Source organism: Lepeophtheirus salmonis, chromosome 13 (genome assembly GCF_016086655.4).
Source record: "Lepeophtheirus salmonis chromosome 13, UVic_Lsal_1.4, whole genome shotgun sequence".
NCBI classification, from domain to species: Eukaryota; Metazoa; Arthropoda; class Copepoda; order Siphonostomatoida; family Caligidae; genus Lepeophtheirus; species Lepeophtheirus salmonis.
In genome coordinates, this window is record NC_052143.2 from 39,746,822 (window position 1) to 39,768,393 (window position 21,572).

Sequence of the window (21,572 nt, forward strand, 5' to 3'; positions counted from 1 at the left end):
ATAAAAATAAAAAGCTGTATCGTGAACGGTTTTCACAAAAATTGAAAAAGAAGACAATTTTTTTTTTTTTAAAGGCAATTTTCAAATCTTTGAGGTACTTGAGCTACCTCTAAACATTGTTCAATTTTGCTCAAACTTGGCAGATTATATTGTTTTATCAAAAGGAGTTGATTTTTGAGTTGATAGAGACTCAGACCTTTCAACAAAATAAAAAATACCCTAACACAGCTATACTTTGGATCTCCACAAAATAATGTTGAAAATAAAGAAAGAAAACTTACCGCCAGGTTTTGGAGGTCTCATTTTATCATATGTTCTTTTGTCTACAATGTCTTCGAACTCCAGAGGTTTTTCTTCAGTGCATACATACCTATAAGAAATGTGTAGAAAATATTTATATTCATTTAATGCTTATCACAGTTTAAAATACAAAAACTTTTAATCTGAATATTTGTAGTAATTAAAAGCATGTAGTTTTCAAATGCATAAGATAAAAATTACCAAAATATGCATTGATTAAAGTACCCATCAATTACACACAAATTCTTTATGTTATTTAACACAATAAATGTTTATTTTTTTAAAAAGTATTATATATCAAAACCCCATATCTAATATAATTGCATTTACTTTGTTTGATGTAGACTTTGTTTATTTATTTTCCTTCACGTCATATTGTGTTGCATTTTACTTTGTTTTTTTGTAAGCACTACGGAAAATGCATAAACATTTATGTGGTACGTCATGATTAAAACAATCTGGATCAAAAAGCATAGCAAGGAGATTGCACTAATTAATTTTTAAACGTCGTATATACACGGGTATAATTCATAGCCCTATCGGAGTCAATTAAATACTTTGTATTATAATTTGTGGCATAAAGTTTAGCTATAATTTAAAACGGAATATGTTCAATTTCTCATTTTTGCATTCAATTTTGTAGGATGAATTTAGCTATAGTTTAGAAACTGTATTTATGTAAGTTACAATTTGTGGTGCATTGAAACGGTTAATAATAAAAGTATATTGATAGAAATGTACGATAATTCACCGAAGATTACAAATGTAATCCATAGAAAATTTTGAGAAAAATCATTCTGGTTTGATTTTTTGTTGACATCCACATGTGTAAGTTTTTGAAATTGTCTTAAATAACACAAATCCTTTGAGTATAAGGATTTAACACAAATAATTCAAAGGGAACGAATATTTTTCATAATTAGATTCACTTTAAAAGAAAATTAGTATGATAAAATGTACTCCTCAGGGAACTATAGTGAGGCACATTAGTACCAACTAAATAAAATTAATACTAAAATCTTAAATGAGAGTTTTTGTCCATTTGTAAAAATGTGAGAATTGTCGCAATTTTTGTGATTGTAAGTTTAAATGCAAAGTATATAAAGATATTATGTAGATATATTTTCAAATTATATCTCTCTATCTTGAAAATTCTGACGCATTTACGAGCAAAGAGCTTCAAATGTGTCTTCTCTCAATGTTCCAAACGTATAACTTTTTTACGGTAGTGAGGATTTTGAAAATTTTCTCAATTCACTATTTGCAGCAAGTCGAATATAGTCCAAATATGATCATTCCAGACGAGACAACATTAGTAGGGTTGGAAGATAATTTTGCATTGGGTATTCATTGGTTTTTAAGGAAAATAATTATATTTGAAACATGCATAAAAATTAATTTATCTTTTATGAACAAAATATTACATTCTCATAAAATGTCTGATTAAGCAATAATTATTATTTATTGGTAATTTTATTGAGACAAATATCTGTTGAGATTAGTATAATAATATTTTTGTGAATCCATCAAGTTATTTAATTAGATGCACAAACTGAGTAGGGTTTAAGATCAAAAATTCGAAAGTTAAGAATTTTTAAGTTATGGCCAGAAGTACATATGTTTATATAAAGCTAAACAGAAGCCTCCTTCGAGAGATCTTGTCTAGTTCTTCTCAGATTAGAAACGTTTTTGTCTATAAAGCACATCTATTAACTTGGGTAACAATAGATGGTTGACAAAAAGTCCTTATAACGTCCTAGGTTCATAAAAGCCAAGTACCCCCAGCTAGATATGGTTCTTGGCGTTTTAAGCAGCGAGGGTGACGTTATGCTGCCCTTCATCTTAACGCAGGGGCTGAAGGACAACGCCAGAGTCTACATCAGTGTTTTGCACCAAAAATTCTTCCCCTGGATATGTAGCGTCATGAGCGATCTACCATTGATCTGGCAGTAAGACAGATCACCTTGTCACAACAGTAAAATAACACTCGATTTTCTTGATACTAAGAATGTGATGTACGTCCCACCCAGTTTTGGCCTCCTGACTCACCATAGTCGAACCCTTGAGACTATTTTGTATCAAGAAATGTTGAATAGGTTTCCAATAAATGCCTCCACAGCACTACAAGATCTCCTGAAGCTAGGATAAGGAGGCCATTCTGGACTTTATCCGGTGAGACGATCAAGAAGGTAATAGGACGTTTCCGAAGAAATTGTATACGTATGATCTAAGTTAAGAGCTATTTGTTCAATTGAATCCTCAAGTTTATTTAATATTTTTGACTTGTGTTAAAATTTTAATAAAATAGGTTCAGAAATAAAGTCATAGCAGCGTTTTACTTTTTTTTCCACAGGTTTGTCCACGTTTAGATAAACAACGCTTTACATTTACAATTAGATATGGAACTTTAAAACTATGATTTTTCAGAAAGTAAAATACTGCTGACTTGATTGTAAAATTATTAACTGCTGTTTTGTATGATACCTTTTTCTTGTAAATACAAATTGTTAAAAAATATTCATAATGCAAAAACACTTAATTTCCTATTTAAAAAAGCTTTTTCATTTAAAACTTCTTTCTTGGTGCTCCCTTGGGCATGCTTAAATTAAATATTTGCATATATATTGTCCGTAATCAATACTTAAATATGACTTTAATGTATGTAAAATTTATATGCTTCAAGACTATGCAATTATTAAACGCCTTTCCAAACTTTGTGGGTCTCTCTATCGTTGCATACATAAGTGGGTTTAATATTTATTCATGTACATTGTCCATTCGTACAGCTGAAGGTCTCTTTATGTATTTTACAGTGAGGCTGGTTGGCACTCGGAGAAAGCTGACGTTCTTCATTTTCTGGCAAGTTTCTACTTGATAGTTTAATAGTTAATAGTTGTCGTTACCTCCAAATAAAGGAAAAAACCACACAATCCTAGCTTACACACTTAAACATATGAGTTAAATAGGTAGTTTCTGGAAGGATTCCAGATCTCAGATGCGTACATTAAGATCGGGAGGAGATAAAGCTTATAAAATTTTACCATAAACGAAGGTTTACAAATTTTGAAACTTGTTTTAATTATTCCCAAGTTTCGATTGGTCTTCCTTATAATGTCGTGTATATGCTTCTTAAATTTCAGATCACGACAGATGTAAATTCCCAAGTATAAGTAATCATCTACAATCTTAAGTATAAGTATATATTTTATCGTCAGCAAAACTTTCCCTATAATGGAGGTAAAAAGATATCATATTTTATATATAATCCGCGTTGGAATAACCACATCTGACATCAACAAGTGAGTAATGTGCCAATTTGTCGGGTAAGGAATCATTTTTTAGTTGGGGATCATCTTTAAAAAAACCATGCAGTGGCAGCAAACCTACCAAATTGAAGTCCAAAGACTGAAGCATGGCATTTGAAGGTAATCCAAGCATGATGATCACCAAGTACGCAAAGAAGAAACAAGAAAGTCCTTTCGAAGGATTGAGATGTATTTTCTTTCGAAAATCATTCTACAATGTTGCCAAAAATTTCTGAATGAAATAAGGCTCAACAACAGTTGCTTGATTTTTTTATTATAACCCGCCTACAACAAGCAACAACGTACGGAAAGTCAGTGAAGATAGTTAAAACATAAATGTTTCTAGTAGATACCTTCGACAAAAAAAACAAAAAATTATCTTCCTTGACAATAATTATTCAATGTCAAATTATTTATAAATTAAAAATTAAATGGCTTTAGTTGAATGACTTCCCCATTAAAAAAAAAGATAATAAAATTAAAATGAATGGACAGGTGTGTTTTATTTCAATGGGTTTTTCATTTATAAATACTAATATACTTTTATCAATATATACTTCAAGGTCACTATTCGATATGATATGGAGGCAGACATGTCTTTATTTTTGAAAGATGTTCGTTAAGTTCGACTTTACTATTACCCTCGATTTAACTCTAAAGGTTCTAGGGCTCTTAACCCCTGGATGACCACACCCGTCATTTTACCCCAGAATACACTATATATGTATAGACCATGCAACCAAATATTCAATCTTGTAACAGCCACACACACATAATTATTAATTTAACTTAATGACATTGGTATTAGTGATGTATTGGGCTTCTATTGACGACATCACTTATCACTAGTATTGTGCCGATCCTTATTTAGGACTAAAGACTCAAGTCGGGTCCTGTCCAGGCCAGTCCTAATACTTATAAAGTTTGGTCTTTGATGACGTCACTAAACGGTCTAAAGAACAAGATCCTAAAATCCTAAGACTGGACTGTACCAGATACATAAGGAATGATACATCACTTCTTATCAGTACAATTTACTTAAGCTTCATTATTATTTCATCTGAGATCTAGAATACCTCATATCCAATTCATGCTACGAGCATTAATTTTTTCAAAATCATATTTTCTTCCTGTTTTAATCCATTTGAGCATAGAAAAGCTCGTCCCTGGGACGGCAACTGTACGAGGCAGAGTGTAGACTACCCTGAGTGCAACACAAAGCCATAGGTAATGCTCACAATGATTTCATTTTTTATCAATAGAAAAGAAATCCCCCAAGAGTAAAAGATTCGAGTTTCTGTATATATTTTGTCTTAGCCTCTCTAATGAAAGGTGTCTCTCAAACCCAGGTTGAATGATTTCGCCTTTAACTCAAAATATTTATTGATCACTTTTACGTTTTCTAGTTAATAATTACTTTCTGATTGGAACTCAAAAGTAGCATTACCCAACAACTGCTCTTACAAACTATAACATTCATATAAGACTTTGACTCTCCATCGTTTGTTAGATTTACTTCTCAATAATAATGATAAACAAATGGGGTAAAGGGTTCGAGGGTAGCTAGCTGGGGGAGTAAATGCTAGAAAGCAAAAGGACGGAGAGTAAAGCATAGGGAGGTAGATGTCCTGTTCCCATTTCTAGGAACATAATTTTTAAGAACCCCATAAGTTGTAATATTCAATGTACAAGTCATATTTATAAAAGAAAAAATCTCGGACAAATATCCCTCAATATTTTATTATTCAACCTTTTTCGACCAATAAGAGAAGTAAAAAAACAAAAGCCTGAAAGCAGTTGGTAGTTGACCAATTCTTCTCAATTATAAGATGCTCAGACCCTGGATTGAAGCCATGATTAACGCCAACGGAGGCTGCTACATTGAAAAATCGTTATATATGTTTCTATAAGTAAATGTTAAAAGTTTCGAAGCTACACCCTGTGTACTTTTTGAGAAACTTGAATAGATCTATCATGTTTTGAAAATTTTCACAATTTTCTTCCTTACTCTGTAGTAATCCAGCAAAATGAAAAAAAAAAAAAAAAAACTTGGATACGTCATGAGGGAAAATGAGAAATTGGCGTTTTCATAATTTATTAAAAAGTCTCATCTTGTGTAGTAAAAATAATATTAATAATCCAAGGAATCTAATCAAGACTGCAGGCGCGTTTCGTCACTTTGTTGTAGAACTTTGGACAAATTGATACTATTATTTTATTATGGATTTTTGTCCACTTAGAAATAAGATATTTATTGATAAATGTTTAAACCAAGAGAGATCCACATATGGGGAGTCATTTATAAAAACATTAATTTATTTTGTAGCACTACAATTCGAAACAATATTATATGTGGGATATTTTTTAAAGGGATATTGCTTGCTACACTTGTGATTATAAATAATACAATATAAACATTACATTTAGCTCTGATGTCTACGTAATATTATCAAAAATGTTTGTACAATTGAGCGGGATATTCGAAGACGTATAATTTATTTTATCTGCTTCTTTTCCCTTATATCAGTGCTCTGTACGTTCATATGTTTAATTAGAAGAATCTCGGATTAAGTTGTGAACAATTCCCAACAATTATTAAGTAATAACTCCATAGTTGAGAAGAATTGGTTAACAACTCATACTGATTTTGAGCCCTTTGTCTGTTTCTTTTAGGAAGAAAGGCTGCAAGATAAAATTACGACCTATATTCGACCCTTGTATAATGTAAATTGTAAACTATGTAGTTTTAATCAATCCACAACGATTAAAATAATCTGTAACACAAATGCATCACACAGGGGTCCACAACATGTTTTGTACATAAAATGTATATTATGCAGTAGTAGGAGTAAAAGAAATAGGCTTGTTCTTTTATGCATTAGCCTACAATTAAAATGAAGCTTTCCGAAAAAAAATACAAACCAAATTTTTGCACTTCTTTCCTGTCAGAATTTCCAATTAATTAAAATTAAAAATAAGCCTTAACCAGATAATTTCCCTGAATACACGAGGGGATAAAGATAGAAGATCCAGACATGTACAAATGAATTATTGGATGCCATTTGATCCTGGCATTATTTGTCTTCAAGACATTAAATCAGAAAACTCAGTTCAACGAGTTATCTAGACCAATGATCTTGTCTAATGACGACTCAACAGTAGATATTGTTCGGAAAAATCTATGTAAGAAGTTTTTCTTTAGGAAATTAAAGGATCCATCTATTTTGGAAGAACTTACAATTAGCAACGGAATTTTAGCTATACACGATATTCACTCCTCAAATCTATTCAATGATGGGAGATTCAAGTTTCCTCTTGAGAGGACTTAAAGTCTCTATATTATGCCATGCCCTTGGTATTTGAAAATAGCATTAACTAATTTTGAAAGTGAGACGGATATACCATGTGATCTACATAGAAGACGATTGAGTCTCCCTGAAAACTGAAAGAGCAGAATCAAGTCATCGTTGAGAGGAATAAATGACAGAAAAAAAATTCACAGTCCAATTACAGATGTCCGCTAATTGTATTTTTTTCTCGAATCCTTGTAAGGACTGTGGTAAGATATTCAATGACACAGTCCATGCGTTTGTAGATTGCCCGTCCTTAACAATTTCTAAAGGAATTTTTAAAATTGAATGTTAAAAGGTTTGATGGGTGGAGATAAAAGTTTTAGAAAGAAATTGTGCTGTTTGGACTTTCACGAAGGAAAAAAGGAGCTTCTTACGAAACCAAAGCAATTAACTTTGCTCTACTAAACTCAAAAACACTTACATATAGCGAGCAGCCTGACATCATATGATCCGATTGCTGTGGTAGAAGTGAGGGTATAACTTTGGCTGCATCTGCGAGATGTGTGGTCTTATCGCTAAAAATTCCAAACATAGGAATGGATACATGGTCGACAGCATCAGAAGTGATCAAGTTTATTCCATCTATGGAATCCAACAATGGAAGAGTTATTAACAAAATAATCAAGAATTTTAGAAAAGCTTGTCATAGTATCATATTTTATCGTTTTAATATTATGTATTGCACTTAATTTGGATATTTTAGTTAGTTTTAATGAATTTGTTCTGTTTGTATATTTATGGTAGATATGGTTCAACTCCGAGACACTAAATTTAACCTACAATGGGTTTTTTATGTATCTGCACGTAATTGCTCTGGACTTTATTATTATTATATTTATATTATCTTTTTTGTTCGTATATATATATATTAATATGAAGGACCCGAATAAAAATAGTACAATAATAATCTGTAATGGCTGTACATTAAAAAAATTAACGTGGTTCAAGAATGTTAGGAGAGAAAAAGCTGAGTTGTCTTTAAGTTTCATTAAATCAGCTGTGAGAAGCTATGCCATAAAGGTAATCAACACAAACCCCACTCCGTATCTAGCAATGACTCCGAGTCCAACAAGGGCTCACACTTGTAACTCTGCAACAAATCATCAGATTTACTCTTCATCTTACCTGCATCAGTGATTAATTTAATCACTTCCTTAATTTAAGTAGCTCCACAGCTACTTCTCAAAAGATCAATCAATTAAGCTTTCATAGTTATCAACCCCACATCTAAAAAAACCTTCTTAGGATCGATATATCCTCTTCCCTTTGAGGTAGGGCTTACCAAATCAAGTTATCGAAGGATATATTTGGATTTTAATATGCACTTTATTGCTTTAAATATAGACATGTTTCCGGAACAAGAAGAAGTAAAGACCTGGGTCAGCGTCTCGTGAATACTACAGTAAAGGAAAAGGTTACAAGGTCATTGCAAAGCGGTATGATATCCCTGTGGCGACTGTCCAAAGTATAACTCACATGCACAAGAGGTTCAACAGTATTAAAACTTTCAGCAAACGTGGCAGGAAGCGTAAGTTGTCCCCAAACTTGCCATAAAATTATGCCGAAAGATCAAAAGAACCCCGGACAACAACTAAGACTCTAATGGAAAAGCTTGCCTAGGCAGGAACGAAGGTGTCATTGTCCACCATCGAGCGAGTCTTGCACATAGGATGTCTCCATTAATAGAAGACACTGCGGCTCGCCTGGCCTTTGCTAAAGGTTATCTGAAGCAAGATCCAAGTTTTTGGTCAACCGTCTTGTGGTCTCATTAGGCAAAGTTAGATCTATTTGGCCATATGGATTTTCAGTATGTCTGGAGGAAGAAAGTAGAAGCAGACAAGCCCAAGAACATTATCCTCATTATGAAGCATAGTGGTGGTAGTAGTATAATGCATTGAGGATGCGTCAAGGTCCGAGGAAGAAGGAGGATTACATCAAGATCCTTGAAAAAATAACTTGAAGAAGTGCTAAGAATCCCTAACTCCAGCTTTGCCACAACTAGACGAATCAGCAGGATAATGATCCAAAAAATAATGTATAGGTAGTAAAAAAATAGTTCAAGGATAACAATATAAACATTCTAGAAGGGTTGAGTCAAAGCCCCGACTTGAATTATATCGAGAACTTATGTCGAGACTTGAATATAAGAGTGATGTCTAGGGAACCAACCAACCTAACCTAGTTTGATGCCTTTGCCAAGGAAGAGTCTGTCAACAATCCACTGAACATATGTAGGAAGCTTCTGGAATCGTTTAAAAATTGACTATTGAAACATATGGAGGGTATTAATAATTATGAACATAATATATTTTAGTTATCCATCAATAAAATACCAATCAAATCAATAGTTCCTTGAATTGTGTATAGCTGTCATGCAATACCTTCATGGTCACATATAATTTATTTAAAAAAAATAAGTATATAAAAAGGCATTAGTTCCATCGCAAAAATTAATAAGGATATAAATAATCTTGAGGACAAGTATATATACATACAATATGATTAACATCACTAACCAATGGAACATAAATTTCCTTAATCACGCAACACATCTAGAATGAAATAATATAAATAACATCAAATAACCAATTCCGAACATATGCATTATAAATAACACATTAATTATATTATATATTTCCCCTCCCAAACACACTGAAAAAAAGAAAATGCATAATTTGAAACCGGACGTGTATTTTGTAGGAAAATAAGCAGAAAATAGTACATGAAAGGAACTTGTATGGAAGTAAACAGTATCATTTGTAATCAGTATGAGTAGCTTGATAAGATTAGTGAGGATGAGAACGAAGCTCGATCGAAATTATGGACTGGACCCTACACTACCATGGTGAATATGGTGTCTTGCAAAGACTTTTACATACCTGAGAGATTTCTAGAAATTAAGGAGGAGATTGAAAGTTTAGAAATAAGGCCGGATGATTTGTTTCTCATCAGTTATCCAAAGGCCGGATCCACTTGGAGTCAAGTAAGTTGTCTGAATTACTTCTAATGAATGAGTATAAATCCAACACTTTCATTATTAGGAAATGGTTTGGCAATTAAAAGAAGGGACTAATTTTGTGGATTGTAAACGAAACCTCGCTGAAAGAATTCAATTTCTAGAATTAGAGTCTCTTGTTTTACGTGGTCCTGATTCCCCAATTAAAAGTGTAGAAGCTGTTAAAAATAAATCCAGTCCACGTATCATTAAATCCCATCTACTCACACCATTCTTACCCAAAGATCTTTTTAATAAGTCAAAAGTGATTTATATTATGCGAAACCCAAAGGATGTTTGTGTTTCATTTTATCATCATGAAAAGCTTTTAAAAAATCATCAGTATACTGGTTCCTTTGAAGAATATGCAGAATTATTTATTCAAGGCAAGGTCGCCTACGGATCCTACTGGGTGCACTTGAAGGTATTTATTTTCTAGGCATTATACATATCTTAACATTGTCTGTAAACATTTAGTTTGGATTGGAAATACAAAAGTTGGACAATGTTCTCTTGTTATGTTATGAGGACATGAAGAAAGATCTCATTAAAGAAATGAAGAAAGTACTGGATTTTATGAAATGGGATGAATTGAGTGAAGAAAAACTACAAAAACTCAATGCACATCCTTCATTCAATCAATTTCAGAAGAAATTTGAGATCGATTTAGAATCAGATAATCGAAATACAAACAAAGTAGACAAAAAGGGACTTTTTATTCGTAAAGGAATAGTTGGAGATTGTAAGAATTACTTCTCAGGAGAGTTGAGTGATAGATTTGATAAAAATACGACAATATTTTTTGAGTCAGAAGGTTTTCCAATTCAATATGAATAGATTTTAAATCTGCTGAAAAAATCAAAGTTTTATATTATTTTTTTATTAATTTTATGTACGAATTGTTTTTAATATTATATAACTCCTCCACAAAAAATCTAGTATGTTTTCATAACACCGGCCTTAAGGGGGCATCGTGAAATTAATCATTAAATACCATAATTACATTTTTTCCTGAATATATGTTCCATACTTATCATTGCTTCAGAAAAGGTTTTCTTAATGGTAGATGTAGCGTACCTTCCTCCCCATATGTGCTTGGAACATTAGATGGATGTTAAAAGAAAAACTGTATTCGGCCTTTAGGGGGAAATTGTAGCATTAGCTCGATAATAAATAAATTCTACTGACGCCATTAACTACAATACATAGAAACATAACTTTTAGCTTAAAATCTTTTTGAATCTTAATTCTATCATACTAAACTTGGAGATGTCGGAGAGAGGAAGCTATCCTTCTTGAAATCTCAAGTATTTTTAATATGTACTTATAATTTTCACAAATTTAACCAATCCTGGTAGAAATGTCAAATCCTAAAATAGTTTTAAATACTAGCAAATTGTCCTGTTAGTGATTTGATAACATTTTTTGTTTTGTTTTAAGATTCATATATGTATTTTTTTAAATTTCTGATAGGGCAAGAACGTTGTTTACTTGTAATAGTTTTATTAGCGATATAAAGTGGCGCCTTCTTGTCGCAAAATAATACAACTTCCTAACTGAGTATACTATTTAATGTAATATATATAAGATGTTACTCTGGAGGGGGGGACCATATATCGGACGCTATGAATTTTTATTTAATTGTAAGTTAAGAAGGAATTGTCTGTTTAATTAATTTATGTTGTGTGACTAAGCTACAGACTAATATACCACCTAGCAGATAATATATATTTTTTAGTTTGCTCATGCTTTATTGAATTCCCTATTAAAAGCAGGTGTAATTACAATACAAAATCAGTGAGTTCTAATACTATCTGGAGGAGCACAAGCTCCAATCCCCTAACCTGTTGCGGCAAAAATCGTCATTTTTGATGCTAAATTTCACTTGGTAAACTCATATGAACTTTGAGCAAGTATAAGGCTATAATATTTGTCGTAGATATAATTTTATCTCAACATCAAGTGGTATTTTAAGCAATTTTTCAATTTTGGGAGAATATTCTTAAATAAATAAAAAATATATCAGCAATAAATGATAAATTGGCTAAATGTATACAATCCAAAATCGAATTATATTTATGATTAATGATTTTTATAACGTAAATACTGAAAATATTAATAAATAAATGATTCAAACTGAAGAACTTATTTTTCAAAAATAAAATATTAACTTTAATTTGTCTTTGTACAAGAACTTTATGTTATAAGTTTCATTCAAATAATTCATTAATTTATAAAATATTATTCCTCGATTGATCTTTTAATACTGATATGATTAATTCATAAAGTGTAGAGGCATGTGTATTTACACAAGGAATCAAATGGAGGCGCATAATTCAAATGGTTGGATTCAGAACCAAGATCACAAAATATTATTCCAAACTATAAATTATGAATAATTGATTCTTAGTAGTTTTAATGAAATTGTTTATATTGATTTTTTATTTTAGGGAATAAGAATTTAAATTTAAGTTCTAAAGTATGATTTGAATAGTTTCTTGAGGTTGGATTTTTATTATTTTATAGATCCTGGCTCCGAATCTGCAGTTATTTTAAACTTTGTGACTCCAAATTTTAAATAAATATAAATATTCACTTTGTCTCTCTAGTTCACTCACAAGTAATAATTGTTACTTCATAGGAATTAGATGTACCTAGTTACAAAAAAAATTACAGTATTTGAATCTTTAGGAAATCAATACAGTTTGTTTGATATTTTCAATTGGTTCCATTTCGGCACTAAATATAAGACCTTTATTCATCCCTATGAATTAATTACGTTATTAATGCAACAGATATGCGGAATATTTCACATTATTTAAATACAAATTATTATAATTTCAAATCCATTTAACTCTGTGCGTAAATACATGCAATTTTACTAACTCCCGTCTCAATTACATTATTTTGATCCTTCTAAAGTCATGAATGGGAAATAAGAGTCATCAAAACAGTCGGTAGGAAGTTTTTTATTGGGGAACTAACAGATAAATAAATTATTCTCGTTATGATTTAATTACATTATTATTCAAAGATCAATGGAGAATATAGTTTTTCATATTATTTTAATGAAACTTACTACATAATCTTGCACAAACACGATCTGAAGTTGACACTTTACTTTTGAAGGGGAAATTTATCAGTGCATAATGCATACATCATGAGGGAAAATGAGAAATTGGCGCTCCATAATTTATTAAAAAGTTCCCTCATGTGTGGTAAAAATAATATTAATAATCCAAGGAATATAATCCAGATTATAGGCGCGTTTCGTGACTCTGTTGTAGAGCTTTTGCAACAATGATCTTTTTATTTTATTATGCATTTTTATCCACTTAGAAATAAAATATTTATTGATAAATATTTAAACCTAGAGAGATCCACGTCTTTTATAAAAACCTTAATTTATTTTGTAACACTACAATTCGAAATAATATTATATGTGGGATATTTTTTGAAGGGATATTTTGTGTTACACTTGTGGTGAGAAATAATATAATGTACATATTACATTTAGCTCTTATCTTGACCTAATGATAACAAAAAAAATTGCACTACTGTGCAGCTTACTCGAAGACTTATAATTTTTCTTCTTATCAGTGCTCTGCACGTTGATGGGGTTAGAACAATTCCCAACAATAATTAGTAATAATTTCAAAGTTTAGAAACACTTTCCAACAACTCCAACTGATTTTTCCCCCTTTTTCTCTTCCTTTTAGGGGGAAAGGTTGTGAGATATAATAACACTTGCGACGCCCTCATTATAGAGTATATTACCTATCCTTGTATTATGTAAATTCTAAACGATGTAGTTTTCATCTATCCACAATTATTAAACAACTCTGTAACGCCATTTTATTAATAAAAATTACAAAAATTAACATTGTCACTTTGGGAATTTGAAGAATATTTGGAAAGAAAAAAGCTCAGCTGTCTGGATGTTTCATTAGATCAGTTGTGAGAAGCTATGAGATAAAGGTAATCAACAAAAACCCCACTCCGTATCTAGCAATGACTCCGAGTACAACAAGGACTCACACTTGTAACACCACAACAAATAATCTTACTCTACGTCTTTCGTGCATCAGGGATTAATTTTTATTTCAGTAGCTACACAGCTACTTCTCAATAGATCAATCAATGAATTTTTTATGCTATCAACCCACATCAAAAAACCTTATTATTATATATACAATAATAAATTGATTATAAAATATCTTTCCCTTCCCGAACACTCTGAAAAAACGAAAATGCATAATTTGAAGCCCGGCGTGTATTTTGTAGGAAAATAAATAAACAGAAAATCGTTTGTTAATGGAACTTCTATGGAAGTAATCAGTGTAAATTACAATCAGTATGAGTAACTTGAAAAAGATTAGTGAGGATGAGAAAGAGGATCGATCGAAATTATGGACAGGACCCAACACTACCATGGTGAATATGGTGTCTTGCAAAGACTTTTACATGCCTGAGAGATTTCTAGAAATTAAGGAGGAGATTGAAAGTTTAGAAATAAGGCCGGATGATTTGTTTCTCATCAGTTATCCAAAGGCCGGATCTACTTGGAGTCAAGTAAGTTGTCTGAATTATTTCAAATGAATGAGTATAAATCCAACACTTTCATTATTAGGAAATGGTTTGGCAATTAAAAGAAGGGACTAATTTTGTGGATTGTAAACGAAACCTCGCTCAAAGAATTCCATTTCTTGAATTAGAGTCTCTTGTTTTACGTGGTCCTGAGTCCACAATTAAAAGTGTAGAAGCTGTTAAAAATAAATCCAGTCCACGTATCATTAAATCCCATCTACTCACACCATTCTTACCCAAAGATCTTTTTAATAAGTCAAAAGTAATTTATATTATGCGAAACCCAAAGGATGTTTGTGTTTCATTTTATCATCATGAAAAGCTTTTAAAAAATCATCAGTATACTGGTTCCTTTGATGAATATGCAGAATTATTTATTCAAGGCAAGGTCGCCTACGGATCCTACTGGGAGCACTTGAAGGTATTTATTTTCTAGGCATTATACATATCTTAACATTGTCCATAAACATTTAGTTTGGATTGGAAATACAAAAGTTGGACAATGTTCTCTTGTTATGTTATGAGGACATGAAGAAAGATCTCATTAAGGAAATGAAGAAAGTACTGGATTTTATGAAATGGGATGAGTTGAGTGAAGAAAAACTACAAAAACTTAATGAACACCTCTCATTCAATCAATTTCAGAAGAAATTTGAGATCGATCTAGAATCAGATAATCGAAATCCAAACAAAGTAGACAAAAAGGGACTTTTTATTCGTAAAGGAATAGTTGGAGATTGGAAGAATTACTTCTCAGGAGAGTTGAGTGATAGATTTGATGAAAAGACAAGAAACTTTTTTGAGTCAGAAGGTCTTCAAATTCAATATGAATAGTTTTTGAACTGTTGAATTAGTCAAAAGTTTTATTATTTACTTTCATATTATGTACATATTTTTTTAAATTTCATATAACTCATCCACGAAAAAATATTGTGTTTTTAAATAGTCAATCTTAATATAGACTTTTAATTGAATAGCATAATTACGCTTTTATTCTTGAAATTTATATCCTATTATCAAGATATTTTTGATAATGATCATTGTTGTTGAAAAGATTTTTTCAATGGGAGATTTAACGTACACTCCTTCCCATAGAATTTTAGTCTACTGGATGTGTTGATGAAAGAAAAAAAACATATATGGGTTTTAAGGGAAAAAATGCAACACTAAGCAATAGGAAATGAAAATAATATTAAAAACAAATACAAAATTACTTTACATACCATATGTATACGGCAAAATAATGCCATTCTTTTTAATGTAAATTATAAGTGTGTTACACAAACAATGGGCTTGTTTTTTTCCAAAAAAATTGAAAATAGCTTTGGCTGGTTAATTTTTTGTGAAAAAACTGTAAATTTTTGAAATTTGTTTAAAAAAAAATTATATCTGAAATTTTATTTTCCAAAAAAATAAAATAATTTTTGGATATTTTTCGAAAAAATATAATTGTTGGATCCTGCGAATGCCCCTGGTAACTTCATAAAAGTTTTAACTTCAACAATGGACACAAAAATAACAAAAACCTATAAGATAATATTATTTTGATGTGTATAAGAATATCGAAAAAGGATTGCAAGAGTAACATTGATAATTAGATATTACTATCTAAAGCTATAAAATCTGACTTTTGAAAGTTCTTTGATATTTTTGATCTTGAATGATGAATTGTTAATAATCTTTGATGTCTATTTCTTTCATCCGGTGTTATTTTAGCTTCTTTAGTAGTTGATGCGACACTTCTTTCCACATTTTGGGAATGGACTGGATGTCTGGTAAATCCAAAAGTTCTCCTTCAATGCTCTTCAGAAATTCTTCTTTTTTTAATATCAAAAGTTAAAGGAGGTTCCGTTAAAAAACTATTTGGAATCGATGATAAATCAACTTTTGCATTGAAGTTTAAGTAATCAGTTGTGCGAATATATTGCATAACTGATTCAGTTTTTCTTTTTTCTCTGTCTTTCATAATTATATTGACTGCTGTCCTTCTGGTATTTTTGTCCGAGTCAAATAAAGCGCCTAAAAGTATAGCCTCTGGATGTGCACCAAATGAGTTAATTTTGAATGAATTTGCAACTACATCTCGTTCCTCTCATGAAAGGTGCTGACGTCCTTGATGCAATGCAAAGAAATAGTGCTGAGAAGCATATCTAACGTGATGATTCTTTTTAATGTTTACGAATGTTGGTCCATAAATATTAAGAATGATCACTACCATTCTTTTAAGTTCTTCTGATGGATTTCTGGTTTGGATATAGAGTCTCAGAAGAGTGGATGCCGTAGTAATCCTTTTAGCATTGTGGACAGTTCCTGGATGTTTTTTTTTAGGAAAGGCTTGAATTGAATGTGGTCCATTTTGAACATTTGTGCAAATTTCTAAAATGTACTTTTGACCCCTACTGAGTTTGTTTTTAAAAGTGTCATCGACGTTTGGAACGCATCCTTTGATGGCTTCATATTTTAATGGATCCGTTAGGTATGAAAAGTTTGATATAAACATTCCTAATTCTCCTCTCAATGTGTTGGGTCCTGTTGATCTTCCATGATAAAATTCAAATAGTTTTTTGAAGAGTAATTCATTAAAATGGAGTATTCAAATAATCCATTGTAAAGGAGTGTCTAATTTTTGCTCAAGAAGCCTAATTTTGCCACCTTTGTACCCTGTATTTACATTAAAAAATAGTTGTTTATAGTTCAATAACTTATAGAATGAAGAGATTGATTTTATAAAACAAAGGATATAATCATAACTACCCAATGCGTAGGTATGTTCTTTGTTCTTCGAAGTACTCAATAATTAATAATGACACTGGTAAGACTAAACAACCCTACGGGCAATACTGTTACTTTCTTTGCAAGTAAAATTGCAATGATTTTATAGGCAATAAACATTTTACACCAATGCCCATTTCGGGTGCCTAAGAAACGCAAATTCTGTTGTGTCTTTACCAATGTCAAGGTCTCAACTACAAACTCAATTTGATATATGTTAAAAAAGCCAATAGTTTCTTAACTTTCACAAATCAAACTCCCAAATACCAAAATATTTTTTATTTATATTCATTTTTTTGCTCTATAAAAATAATTTAATTTACAATGAAGAAGTATACAATTTATATTACAAATGTTCATATATGTGTATTGTACATAATTCCGTGTACTATAATTTGTTGAAAAAAATTAAACGAAGGAAGAAAAATTGCAACGCGCTTTATATTACTCTACAATATATTTCTTTGATAAAGTCCACAAGTGTAGTAAAAAACCTCGTCTTTTAATAAACAAAGCGATTTTTTTTATAAAATAAAAAATGTTTTTTTACACTCATATTACATTACAAAAAAAATTATTGTGCATGTAACATCACTTTTGGAGAAGTTTTAGAACTAACCGGAAGTGTTGACCGGAAGTAGCCTTTCGAAGGTTTGCTGCAGGGGAAAAATATTGCAGGACATTCTTACCCATACTAAACCTCAGGTCATGGTGGAAACGGATTTTGGACTAATAAAAATTGGTATGGTAAGACACACTCTAATGTAGAGGCAGCTACATTAAATTTTACACGAGTCAGCACATAAACCAACTAAAAGGAAGATACATTGGATCCTTGTTTTTTTTCTTCAAAAGTTCGGCGTTACTGATAGACAAAAAAAAAAGTAAAAATAACAGCTGAAAACAAAATATATCTTACATTATTATGATAGCAAGATGAAAACGATGCAAGGAATACTCTTAAGTGAATATTTATAGGGGAGTAAGTTTATTTAAATTAACAGCTTGGATTTTTTTAAATACATTTTATTTTTATTTTTATACAATACCTTTTAAATGAAGTTATTTATAAAATATATTGAACTCAAAGACATGATAATAAATTCTTAAAGCAGTACATTAAATTTTTCACATTATTTAAAGGAGAATCATGGGAAATTATTTTATTTAAATTCAAATGTGGTTAAACATTTTAAGTTAGCGCTGTGTCCTATTGTTAATACGAATTAATGACTAAAAATACGATTAGAGCCCATCATTGTATAATTTTATTCCTTGATACAAAGTTTCCGCTCTCTAGAAGCTGCAAATTTTGAGTTTGATTGGAAATAGAAAGTTTGGTGAACGAACTAACATATTCTATATATATACAGAAAATTATGAATTGTATATCATGAGTTTTCACTTATTCTAATTTGACACTTCATTTAGTTTGTAAACATAAACATGCACAATAATTTTAGATTCTGGAACATCTACACTTTTAACATTTTGATGCAAACTACGTATTCATAAATTTTTAAAATTAAAAAAAAACCCCAAAAATTATAGTTATAATTTTTTTTGTTCTGAATTAAAAATGTAGATTCCTATTTTTTGCCTCAATATTATTTAGCTACTTATACGAAAAATATTATTAAATCAATCTAGATAGCAGATATTTAATAAGATAAAGATAATTAAACCATCTGTAGCTACTTCTCAAAAGATCAATTAATAAAAATTTCATGGCTATGAACCCCACATCTAACAAACCCTCGTAATATTTACAATAATAAATAACACATTAATTATATTGCCCCACCCACTCCAAACACTCTGAAAAATGGAGAATGCATAATTTCAAACTGGGCGTGTATTTTGTAGGAAAATAAACAGAGAAAGACTTGTGAATGGAACTTGTTTGGGAAAATCATTTGGAATCAGGATGAGTAACATGTACAAGATTAGTGAGGATGAAATAGAAGCTCGGTCAAAATTATGGACAGGAACCAACACAGCCATGGTGAATATGGTGTCTGGAAAAGACTTTTACATGCCTGAGAGATTTCTAGAAATTAAGGAGGAGATTGAAAGTTTAGAAATAAGGTCGGATGATTTGTTCCTAATCAGTTATCCAAAGGCCGGATCCACTTGGTGTCAAGTAAGTTATCTGAATCATTTATAATGAATGATTAAAAGTCCAACACTTTCAAAATTAGGAAATGGTGTGGCAATTAAAGGAAGGGACAAATTTTGAGGGTGGTAAACGAAACCTAGGTGAAAGAATTCCGTTTCTTGAATTGGAGTCTCTCTACTTACGTGAATCTGATTTCCCTCAAAAAAGTGTAGAAGATGTTAAAAATAAATCCAGTCCTCGTATAATCAAATCTCACCTTCTTACACCATTCTTACCCAAAGACCTTTTGAAAGTGGCAAAAGTTATTTATATTATGCGAAACCCTAAGGACGTTTGTGTTTCATATTATAATCATGAAAAAATACTCATAAGTCATGAGTATACTGGTTCCTTTGAAGAATATGCAGAATTATTTATTCAAGGCAAACTCCTCTACGGATCCTACTGGGATCACTTGAAGGTATTTGTTTTCCATGCATTTTACATTTTACTTTATCTGTTAACATATAGTTTGGATTGGAAATACAAAAGTTGGACAATGTTCTCTTGTTATGTTATGAGGACATGAAGAAAGATCTCAGGAAAGAAATGAAGAAAGTACTGGATTTTATGGAATGGGATGAATTGAGTGAAGAGAAATTGCAAATACTCAATGAACACCTCTCATTTACCAAATTTCAAAAGAACTCTGCTGTTAACCTAGATACAGATTTTGGATATAAGGTCAAAGTAGACAAAAATGGACATTTTATTCGTAAAGGAATAGTTGGAGATTGGAAAAATTACTTTTCATCAGAGATGAGTGATAGATTTGATGAGAAAACAAAAAGCTTTTTCGAGTCAGAAGGTCTTCAATTTCAATATGAATAGATTTCATTTTTTTTCTGTTGAATTACTCAACGTTTTGATTATTTATTTTCTTATTATGTACGTATATTTCACTATGACGTAAGTAATTCACAAAATATAACATGTTTTCAATGTCAGTTAAGGGAGGTGGAAGTTATACATATATCCTAATTTGAAATATATGCTCTGTAAGCATAAAGTATATGTATTTTTAAACTATGATTTAGTGCATGGATGTTCATCCTGAGGCCTGCAGACCAAATCATAGCCTTCCAACTTGGTTTATGATGCTTAATGTTCCCTCAAGTTATATTATTTTATCTATATTACATTTATAATTCATATACTTAAATAAATGTTCGAAAAAATAGTGTATTTTATTTGTACAACAGTACTGCTTATTTGTTTCTTAGAGACATCGGATTGTTCGAGAAAGTCAGAGTTCTAAACAATTTTTATTGTACTTGCTTGTCAATATCGGATATTTAAAAAAAAAAGTTCTTTTTGAAAACCTATATCATAGTGTAATCCAAACAAATCAAAACCGTACATAACAGGATATTGTTGTATTATTTTGTTGATTTTTTTTAATAAAATATTATTCACGTTTATTAGTTTAAGTAATAAAGTCCTATTTTCTTTTAGCTATTTGTGAAGACGCCTGTGTGTAATAGGTTAATTATGTAATGAGAAATAGGGGAAAGAGAAAGACTTGTGCTGCCTATGACTAAGGTTGATAATTTTGGTAAGAATGCAAAAGCGTGCGAGGAGAAGGCAAAACATACTTATGGCATCATTGATTAAATTATAAACATCTTCTTCTATCAAGAACGTTATCATTCCCGCCTTTATTATTCAATATTAATATAATACTAGATGCTGATAGTCGATAGAGAACTGAATAAAATGCCTAAAATAACGTTACCTTCTCACTGGATTTCTGAAAATGGAGGCCACGGAATTTAGAACATACTTACCGTATGAGAAGCAGATGGTTTGTCGGATTTATCGATATAAATGTACCTTTAGTTTCCTGTTTAGAATTACACGCCACTCATTATCCTCATCTCATATCAAGAGCATGGATATTCATCAATAAAATCAAGTTAATTATGAATACATCAAGTCAGACTTTAACTTTGATCTCATAAAGATGCTTATTGCATGTAATATAACTTTATCAATTGCTAATCATCCTACGTTTAAAAAAATTATGAAGAAATACATGGGTAAATTCTTCCCTTCCCGAGGAACCATCATTAATTAATAGGGATGTTGATAATGACGTCATT

At 30.9% G+C, this 21,572-nt stretch overlaps 4 protein-coding genes across 4 annotated transcripts in view; 3 read left to right on the forward strand and 1 right to left on the reverse strand.

The window, feature by feature from the left end:
- The window catches only part of LOC121128289 (glycine receptor subunit alpha-4), a 174,890-nt gene that overhangs the window by 87,628 nt on the left and 65,690 nt on the right, over positions 1-21,572 (reverse strand). Inside the window, exon 2 of the mRNA XM_040723870.2 lies at positions 282-370. Within this exon, the coding sequence (XP_040579804.2) occupies positions 282-370 (89 nt within the window). The remainder of the gene's footprint in view (positions 1-281; positions 371-21,572) is intronic.
- Positions 9,706-10,805, forward strand: LOC121127990 (sulfotransferase 1E1-like). The gene is made up of 3 exons (XM_040723568.2): positions 9,706-9,941; positions 10,000-10,377; positions 10,431-10,805. Exons 1-3 carry the CDS (start codon positions 9,801-9,803, stop codon positions 10,788-10,790), a joined length of 879 nt encoding a protein of 292 aa, XP_040579502.1. The 5' UTR covers positions 9,706-9,800; the 3' UTR covers positions 10,791-10,805.
- Positions 11,413-15,522, forward strand: LOC121128122 (sulfotransferase 1E1). The gene is made up of 3 exons (XM_040723690.2): positions 11,413-14,525; positions 14,584-14,961; positions 15,015-15,522. The coding sequence occupies exons 1-3, from the start codon at positions 14,310-14,312 to the stop codon at positions 15,372-15,374; spliced, it is 954 nt and encodes a 317-aa protein (XP_040579624.1). The 5' UTR covers positions 11,413-14,309; the 3' UTR covers positions 15,375-15,522.
- LOC121128285 (sulfotransferase 1E1) lies at positions 18,203-20,651 on the forward strand. Its single transcript, XM_040723865.2, has 4 exons — positions 18,203-18,294; positions 19,179-19,455; positions 19,514-19,891; positions 19,942-20,651. Exons 2-4 carry the CDS (start codon positions 19,240-19,242, stop codon positions 20,299-20,301), a joined length of 954 nt encoding a protein of 317 aa, XP_040579799.1. The 5' UTR covers positions 18,203-18,294; positions 19,179-19,239; the 3' UTR covers positions 20,302-20,651.